This window comes from Apis dorsata, unplaced genomic scaffold (assembly GCF_000469605.1).
Source record: "Apis dorsata unplaced genomic scaffold, Apis dorsata 1.3 scaffold_883, whole genome shotgun sequence".
In the NCBI taxonomy this organism is placed as follows: Eukaryota; Metazoa; Arthropoda; class Insecta; order Hymenoptera; family Apidae; genus Apis; species Apis dorsata.
Window position 1 is genome coordinate 10,337 of NW_006263999.1, and position 10,368 is coordinate 20,704.

The 10,368-nt window shown below is 24.1% G+C and overlaps 1 protein-coding gene across 1 annotated transcript in view; it reads right to left on the reverse strand.

The window, feature by feature from the left end:
• Nucleotides 1-3,690: 3,690 nt before the first annotated feature.
• Nucleotides 3,691-10,368, reverse strand: part of LOC102671505 (DNA-binding protein RFX7) — a 10,613-nt gene continuing 3,935 nt past the window's right edge. The window contains exons 2-6 of the mRNA XM_006623320.2: nucleotides 9,688-9,942; nucleotides 9,363-9,555; nucleotides 8,419-8,632; nucleotides 8,205-8,347; nucleotides 3,691-7,057 (exon numbers count right to left, since the gene is read on the reverse strand). Coding sequence (XP_006623383.1) covers nucleotides 4,511-7,057; nucleotides 8,205-8,347; nucleotides 8,419-8,632; nucleotides 9,363-9,555; nucleotides 9,688-9,942 — 3,352 coding nt within the window. The 3' untranslated portion in view covers nucleotides 3,691-4,510. The remainder of the gene's footprint in view (nucleotides 7,058-8,204; nucleotides 8,348-8,418; nucleotides 8,633-9,362; nucleotides 9,556-9,687; nucleotides 9,943-10,368) is intronic.

The following is a 10,368-nucleotide window of genomic DNA, read 5'->3' on the forward strand; positions in this document are numbered from 1 at the left end:
AAAAGGATCTTGAAGAATCAAAAAAAACGATCCTTCGAAGATCAATAAGCCTCAAAACGACAGTAAAGCCGTATAGTATCGCCAGGTCTATTTTTTTCATTGTTGAAAGTAATACAAAATCTTTGACAAGAAACAAAACGCAGATCGTTTAATGTGGCAAGATTACGTATATTATAAATATATTTGACGGAAAATAAGCAAGGCGAGTTTTTTTTCTCTTTTAAATTATTAATAAAATCAATCTGCAAGAAACAATATTAATTTTATCCATATTTTTTTGGTTTTTCCGTGCAAATATATTTCCGTGCAAATGTATTTTTCACTTGATTATATAGGATAATATTCATTCATGATGACGTTAAAGAATAGAAAACTCGAATTAAATCAATTTGAATCATATTTTAAAAATTAAAAAGAGAAAAATATCTTTGTATTAACTTATGATCGATGGATCTTGTTTTATGAAAATTATTTCATTCTACGTATTTCTACGTATTCCTTATGATAATCGATAAATTATTGCATTCTACAATTACGACATATAATATTTTACTGATCTATAAAAGTGTTCTACCCCATGCAATATTGTTATATCTGAATAATTATTTATTTGTACTCCATTTTTCTCCATCGAAAATAGTTCAATTCGAGAAAAAAAAATTGTTAAATAACATAAAAAAATAATTACATAAAATTTTTGTTATGTTTTATCATTAAATTGTATATGATGGAATATACATAAATAAAAAATTATTTAAAAAAAAAATATAAATATTCTATAAATTTAATTAATTTTAATTAATAAATTTTCGATGGAGGGAAAAATACAGTGCAAAGTTAGATTTAGTTATACTATGCCCACTTAAATAATCTTGTCTCATCAACGTATATTCGTTTTTTTTGAAATAACATAATATTTAAATGTTTTACATAGACAAGATCATCATCATTATTATTTTGTTTAAATATAACTATATCTATTGACTGTTCTTGTAAATATGAATGTATATATGTTTCAATATAATTTGTTTCCGTTGTTTTGTTTTATTTTTTTTTTTTTTTTCTTTTTTTCTTCTTTTTTATAAATCGGTGCTGTTATGTTACAGATTTCTAGATACTAGTATCAATTTTGACAATTTCTTATATTGTTAATTTGAATCAATAATTTTTTCTCTTCTCTTTATTTTTTTTTTTTTTGACAAATAAAGAATAATACAATTATTGTATTGTAGTACATTTTAATTATTTCGTAAAAATGCTTCTCATCTTTTTTCATAAATATCGATATTCGCATCTAGATGAATTCATATCGTAAGTCAAACAGCACAGACAACCCTGATTACACTTACTGATAATATCGAATAATTCCTACTTAAAATCTTTGTGCGTTACAACAACAAGTAATATCATAGTACATATTCCTTTTTATTTATGAATATAAATAGCTGTATTTATAGAAATTTCCAAGATCTTCGATCATTTGGTCAAAGTAATGAAAGTTATTTATTTATGTTTAATAACTTCCTATACTTGCTCGATTTATATTTTTCATTAATTTTTCTTTCATCATTTTTTTTTCTTTCATTTCACAATCTAATAGTCCTCGAGTCCTCTTTTCTCTTCGTCCATTTAATTAATTGCTAGTTTCAAATCACTACTTGGTTCGACGAATGTTTCTTTTTATATTTGTACAATTCATAACTCGCCTTACAGTATGATTACCGTCTTATTAGTTGTTTAATAGTTTAAAATATTTCAAACTACGTTATAAATCATTTCATAGAAAGAATGTGTTACTCTCACTGTATTTCAGGTTGCGTGGGAAACTAATGTTTTTTTGTTGCTTATAAATGTGTGATGTAATTATGAGAAATATTTATTAACCTTTTGAAGTATTTATTTTTTTTTTTCATTTTTTTTATCTGTGATCTTATTCCGCATTTGAATCCAAATATAAAAATAAATTTATTACGTTGGCACAATATTCCTTACAACGCTCTATGTTTTTTCAATAACATTCAAAAAATTTCTTTTGATTTTCTATTCTTAATTTATTATTAAAAATTTATGATGCCGAAAAATTACTTTCATTGAAAAAATTTTCGTAGATATTTTAAAAATTGCTTTTCAAACTATCTAATCATTATCTTAGATTGACGAATACTTCAGAAGGCTAATAGAAATGTGCAGATTATATTTCAAATTCTTGATTAACATTATGAATAACATTATCTAGATTCCCACATATAATTAGTTACGGTTCATGAAATGGCGATTAAAAACTGGTATTAGCAATGTAATGCCTTATATGATAATAATAATAACATAAACCAAAAAACGTATTCGAAATATAATCTGAGCTTACAATATTATGAAAAATTAACAAAATAAAAACATATAAACTATTTTCATATTTTAAATAAAAAATATAAATTGCAAATAAATCATTATTTTTAATTTATTTTCTTTTTTCTTTTTTTATTGTCACAATAATGGGTAAATTATTAATTATTAACAAGTTAAAGATTAACGAGAAGATTTGGTTTATGCTATTAACATATCAATAGTAACTTTCAAAGAACAAGATTTCACAAAAATCATACTACATAATATTTTACATGGTGTTAATATATTCGTAACGCCATATAATTTTTATAGAATGATAATATAGAATTCTTGCAAATGCCGTGCATTCGTGATTATTTATGAGTAAATAACATTTACCCAATATTTTTATAAAAAATCTAATACTTTACGACATGAAGCGCACCATTTAAAACTTCGACGTGAAAAATAATTTTAAGTGATAAAATTCATTCAACTGGGATCGATCGTACCATATCCATTTTCACGTGGATTTTTTACGATCTATCTTTTTTTGCTTTAAAAGCTAAGTAACCACGATGTGTTAGGAATAAAAATTGATTAAATAACTATCCAATTCATAAAATTCTTGATTAAGAGCGCCATAGAAAAATATAAATTGGCGGTGTATTTATGGTAATTCGGATTTCATTGACGAACAAAACGACATACCAGGAAGACCCGCCATTGCAATAATTATTTAGCACTATTATCGATGTAGAATCCAGTACATATCATAAATACGCAATGTTATATTTTTGAAGTTTTTTTTCATTTTATTTTTTGTTTAAAACAAAAGTGCTCAAACTTCAACTTATTAAATTGTACGAATTTTAATTTTTTGAAAGATTTAATTAATATTAAATATAATAATTTGGAATCATACTTAAAAAAAGCTTATGATAATTTTCAATTTAATAAGTATATTAATAATAAAATCTAAAAACATAGAATATATAATAAGAGAAGAAAAAATATGAAAAAATGAATAACATGATATTACGAAGTTTGAATACTTCTGATCTAAAATGTGATGTTTCATCAATTAAATATAAATTTGACAAATATATACGTACAAATATAAGATAAAATAAAACATTTACAAATTTACATATTTGCTCTTTGACAATCTTCTAATTTTCTAGTCAAAAAGAGCATATTACATACTGGGTTCAATACCGATTGTTATGTAAAAAGAAGCTCACCAATGTCCAGCAGGTGATCGTAAATATTTCTTAGAAACGCTTGAATAACAAAGTCGCAATAACGCGTTCTTAAATGACTTAGAAACAAACGTTTCGAAACGACGAATATAAAGTATTTATATAAAATCAACTTCCACTTATTCGAATCTCAAATACTTCACAGCGATAATCGCTCCATTTGAGCAATTTCTTTGTCATATTTTTTACACTTGTAAACTTAATGTTCCACCAAAAATATCTAAAACTTCACTGAAGAAGACATTTATACTTTTTAGTTTCATTAGTGGCAAAATATATATAATGTTCAGAAATTTATGTTTGCATCACAGTGACTTTTTTTTTACTTCAAAAAAATAAGCAATATAAATCTAAGAAGAATATAATTCTTCATTTTAAATTATAAATAGTAGTAGTAATTAGATTAAAATTACATATAATTTTGTAGTCAACTTTTTTAAAAGTATATTTTTTTTATATGAATTTTCCAGTATGTTGCTTTCATTATTATATTTGTACAATACTGCAATTAAAAAGATAAATTAATTCTGATAATATTTTTCTTATTATATATTATATAGATAATAAAAATTTAAATATCCTGATAAATAGTTACAAATGACAAATTCATATTTAATAAATATAAACAAAATAAAATTTATTTTAACAAAAACTTAAATTGATTTAACTTTATGTTAACTTTATATAATCACTGTGATATAAATTATTTGATATTACCACTAAGATTTGTTCATTAATTATTTTATACTGCCACTATAATGCTTTGCATATGGAATATTTATACAAAGTATTATTATCATTATAGAATGTTGTCATGCATACAATTTAAAAATTATTTACTCAACTTTTGATAGATCACTATACAAAATCACAAAAAATTCATGAATTATTTTTGTATAATTCATGTATTTATTTTGCATATTTCAACGATTAGGCTCTGTCACTTCATTAAACAAAGGTGTCAATGAATCAACATCTTGTAATCCATCAAAATTACCAAGTGTATCTAAATCATTTGTTTCAGTATCAGTTTCTCCAAGAAAATTAGCTTCAAGCAAATCCACAACATTCCTACACAAACTGTTAGAAGTAGACTCATTAGCAGTTTCATTGTGCAAATTTAAAGAGTTCAAAGTAGGACTTGAAAGCATAGGTTCATTAGTTTCCTGATACGTTTCTTGTGATTGAACAGTATGCAATGGCGTGGAAGGATATGATCTTGATCCATTACTATCTTCTGTATAAGATGGTGTATATGTTGATACTGGCACAGGTAATGGTGTATTAGGGTAGGAGCGTGACTGTATTATTTTCTGTAAAGCTCCACCTACTGGAATATCAAGTACATTTGATGGATCTAACATATCTTCTTCTGATAAATTTAAGTTGGAATTTGGTAAACCATCTAGCACTATTGAATTATTTTCCATTAATCCTTCTTCTGTAGATTGCTCTGGTATGATTTGCAAACTCTGAGTTCCTTCTTCATCTAAAATATTTAATATATTTGTTATGTTTTCAGGTGTAATTTCTTTATCACTCATTAAGAAATTTTGATCATCCGATATAAAATTTGGATCAACATCATCAAGTAAATATGTTGAGGGTCCTTCTGATTGACTCATTGATCCAAAATCATTGAATTCACTAGGTACCGGTGTAGGTGCTATAGAACTGTTTGTAGATGGATTAAAACTCTGACTTTGAAAAGACGATAAGCAATGTTGTGTTGAAATAGGTGACATTAATGCAGGATTAACCATTCTATGTAATGGAACTGATTGTGATCTATAAAGTTCATTGGTAAATTGTTTATTATTATGAAATAATTCACTAATTTCTTGATCAGGTTGGTTTTTTTGATAAACATTTTTAATTTCTTGCAAATTTTCCTGACTTGGATAATTAATAAGTAATTGCTTTTGAGGTGCTAAATCAGAAGATAAAAATGCAGCACACTGTGATCCTTGTCCTTCTCTTTTTGTAACTGAAATTTGAGTTGAATTACTATCAACTTGCACTTCCGATGATTTAGTAGAAATTAACGGTAATTGCGGTGTAGATGATGTTTGTCTAATTAATTCCGGACCACTTGTAGGAACAACAAAAGTATCGTTTTTACTAGTATAAGGCATACTGCAAGATATTGAACGTGATAAAGATTTATGAACACGAGCTCTAGAACTACTTGCTTGCAAATTACTTCTCGAACGTGGCACAGGTGTATTTCGTGGTGAAACAAATGGACTGGCATTTGCAGAGTTAGATTTGGAAGCACGACCATTAATAGGAGAATGTGGGCCCGGCGATATTGGTGTAAAATTAAATATTCGACGACGTGTATTAGGACTTTGTGGAACTGTATTAGTAATAGTATTCGAATCTTGGACATGTTCTATAACATTCGTTTCAAAACTAACTCTACGTCTGGTATTATTTTGATTTGAATGGTTTAATAAAGTTGGTAATATTAAATTATGTTTTTGAGTAATTTCACGTTTTTCAACATTTTGTCTAATGATAGTAGCGGGTAATACATCAGGTGCATGTACAGTTCCTCCTTTTAAATTCTGTTGTAATATTAATCTCAATTGAGAAACTTTATCAGATCTTGATATTTGTTCATCAATAGTAATGGTGTTTGCTTCCACATCTGAACTTGATGAATTGCTTTGTTGAAAATACTGTAATAATTCCTCCTCTTGTTCTTGAGAGTTGTTACCTCCATTCAAATAATCATCTAAAGCATCCGAATCAATAGAGCCAAGTTTTTCAGTTTTATCTGCAAGATTTGAATTTTCTTGCAATAATCGAATTTGATCTTTAGTTAAAATTGTAGATTCTTCCGCACTTGAACTAGACTCAAAACTAGTACGACAACCATTTAATTTTATACAACTTTTGGAACATGTTGATTCATTATCACAGTTTTTAATAGATTGATTATTAACCTCATTTGTTTTACACTTGGTAGGCTTCAGATTACCAGCTAGTATTACTGAAATCTTCCTGGGACGTTGTATAGATGTAAGTTTAGGCAATAACATATTGGAATGCTCTACATTCTCTTGTATCTGCTGTTCTGTAAGTTTTGTTTGTTTCTCAGGACTTGTTTCTGATGGTTGACTCAATACATTGGCACGCTTTCTGGAATTTTTAGGTTTGATATCTCTCTGTTTATTTACGCAGTTGGTCATTACTACACTAGGGTTGCTATTATTCTGTATTTCTTCAATTGATTGTACCACTATATTATCACAGTTGGATTCCAGGGAGATGTTACATGGCTGACTACTAGCTTTAAGAATTTTCTTCTGCCGATTGTTTATTACAGCAGATGAACTCATTTTATTTAACGTATTCTGCCCACTTGATATATTTGTACCTTGAGATGACTGATTGAATTTAGTTTTCTTACTTCCTTTATTTGTCCCTGTTTTATTATCAACAGTCTTCTCTTTATTCTGATTCTGAAAAATTTACAGAATATTCATTTCTTTTATTTAATATATTTATTATATGCACAAAATATGAAATGAAAATGAATATGTGAGACTTAAAGATCACTTTTCAAAACAAGTCAACAAATCAAAACAAACACAAAAATTCATATACAAAAATATCAATTAGAATTTATTATTAATTTTAAAAAACTTATTTATTAAGTTATATTATTTATTAAGTTATAAATAATTTTAGTTTGTCTTAAATGAACTTAAGTGGCAAAATTTAGATAGTATACTGTTTTGCTTAAAAGATTCTGTCAATGAAAAATTTATAATGCAAAAAATTCAGAACATTTTAAAAATAAAATTTCTTATAACAGAATATAAATATAATGTAATGCATGTTATATTATATATTATCAAGAAAAAAATATTTTTTAACATCTTTTATTTTAAAAATATTTTTTTATTATATAAAATATCAATACAATTTAATGAAAAAAAATTTATCTTATACAATCTATGGTGCATCCTATATAATTTGATATTATAAAATAATGATAATCATAGATACTATAATTTATGTAATATAAGTTTTTTTTTTAATTAATAAATTATAATACATTTTGTTGTAAAGCAATATAAATTACATTAATAATAATATAATTGCTTTATATAACAACAAATGTTTTTAAAATATTATTAAAAAATTTTTTTCATGATCATATGCGATATAACACGCATTATATTATTTTTATGTTCTATAATAAACGTATTCAAATATTATGTATTTAATAAAAATTTATAAAATATTTTTTGCCGTTATAAATTTTATTATAAATTTTTTATTAAGAAATTCTGCTAAATAAGCAATATAAGCATTATAGACAATCTGGTATCCTTCTTTATTTAAAATAAACTTAAAATTGCTTATAATTTATAAATATCAATTAAAATTATTTCAGTTATTATTTATTGATATTTTTGCTTGCATATTCTATTTTGGCTTTTAGAATCAACTCTCCAAAGATATCGTTTATGTTTATTAATATTATTTTCTCAATTCATTTAAAAAATACTTTATATATTTAATTTACTTATAATTGATATTTATGTTATCATTGCATAATATTTTGTATAATATATTTATATAATATTTTGTATAATATACCTGTATAATAGCATCAAGATGACAGTGTTTTTGATCCCTTATATGTTCTCGCTGTTGTAGTTTTCGTTGCAATTGTAATTGTGCTTCTCTAAGCTTTCCAGACTTTCCAGTTATAGGTGTTGCATGTATATCTGTATTTGATTCTGAACATATAAAATAATTTCTAACATATATTCAGTAAAAATATTCTTGAAAAATGTTGTAATCATCAAACCTTTATTTGTTGATGCATTAGAATTTCCTGAAGCACATAATATGCATATAGCAGATAGAGATTGAGTATCAACATACACATTATCAACAAGATGACGTGCTAAGGCACTCAAAGTTGGAAATTTCAAACCTAAAAGACTTTCTGCCCATTCTCTAATCAATGTAGATGCAGCTCCCAACATTTCTTCAGTAATATTTTCATCTACTTCATCACCCTAAGAAATTTTGAAATAAAAAATTTTAAATTAGAATTAATTCTAATATAATATATATATATATATTTTATATATTTTATATATATATATTATATATATTATTTATATATATTATATATATATATATAAAATCATTAATTAAGTTCTGCAAATTATATGCAAGTATAAATTGTAGTAATAAATTGCAATGATTTTATATAAATTTTGATTTTAATTTTTATTTCAATTTTTTCATTTCTTAGAGATTAGCTATTTTGATATAACAAAATATATAAAATATATTAGTTCAATAACATAAAATATAAAAAAATTTACATTATGAAAAAATTCTTTAAAAAATTAAAAGAAAGATGTTCATGATAATATTAAAGTAATAACTATCTTGCAATATAATAATATTCTATTGTGTTACTGTTAATATCTTATAAATTAAAATAATCTTATAATTTTATAAATTAAAATAAAAAATTTATTTTTAATTAAATTGATTTTCAATCTACTCCAAGATATTATATGTTGAAATATATTAATAAGTATTTAATCAAGAAAAAAATTAGTAACATTATTTTAATAAATATTTTAACATAAAGGATTCAGATGTTAATTTACATTCTAATATTTTAAATTAGTTTTAAATTATATTATTTTTAGAAATACCTATAAGAATATAAAATATATATATATAATTTTTTAAATAATTTCATATTCTATATATCTTTATATAGCTTACAGTTTGAGTGCCAGATATGTTAGGCAATGTTGGAGAATCCAATTTAACTCTTTTGCGCATTCCAGCATAACAATAACGTGAATTTCCACGTGTGCCTAGTCGACGTGGTCGAACTCTTGGATATACTTGTTTCATAACTTTGCCAAAATCAGCAGTTGATAGAGGTTTCATAGAATTTCGCATACAATACATACTAAGAATAAATTAAAAACAAAATAGATTTTCAGAATTAAATATTTTATGAAATATTCAAAATTAGCTTTAATTTAATGATTCTGAAATTTATAGAGTAATATTTAAAATATATTGAATTTAAATAACTTACTTATATTCATCATAAACTTCTTGTTTTGGTAAAGAAACATCTGGATCTTCTTCCAAATGTGTTTTAATCCACATGATAGTTTGATGAATTTCATAACGATTTCCTAATGGATTTAATGGCTGTCTCAAAGGATCAATAGTTCCTCCAGTATTAGTCAATGATAATGGAAGCTTCAGGTACAACAATAATTTTTCTTCTATTTTCAATTGTTCAATTTGTGAAAAGATTTCTTGAATACGTGTTTTTGATTCATCACTGTACATAAAAGACAATAAAACTATTATGAATGAATGATTTAGTATTAATATTTAGTCAAATATGTATTCATTGGAACAATAATAATATAACATAAATTTCTACAATATGAAAAAAATTATAAATATTTAAAAACAATTCAAATTAAATCTAGTATAGTACTATATAATATAATATAATAGTTATTGCATATGTAGAAAATAAAAAATATATAATATCCTTATCATTATATTTATATATAAAAATTTTATTTTATAAGGATATAAAAATATTGTTTAGAAGTAGTTAATAATAATGTTAAAAAGAATTCTTAATCTATAATTTAAATTTTATTTTTACTAAATTATTTATTTAATTTAAATATAGTAATCAATTTCTTAAATTTATATAAAAAATAATGTCATTTTTATCTCATATATTATATCA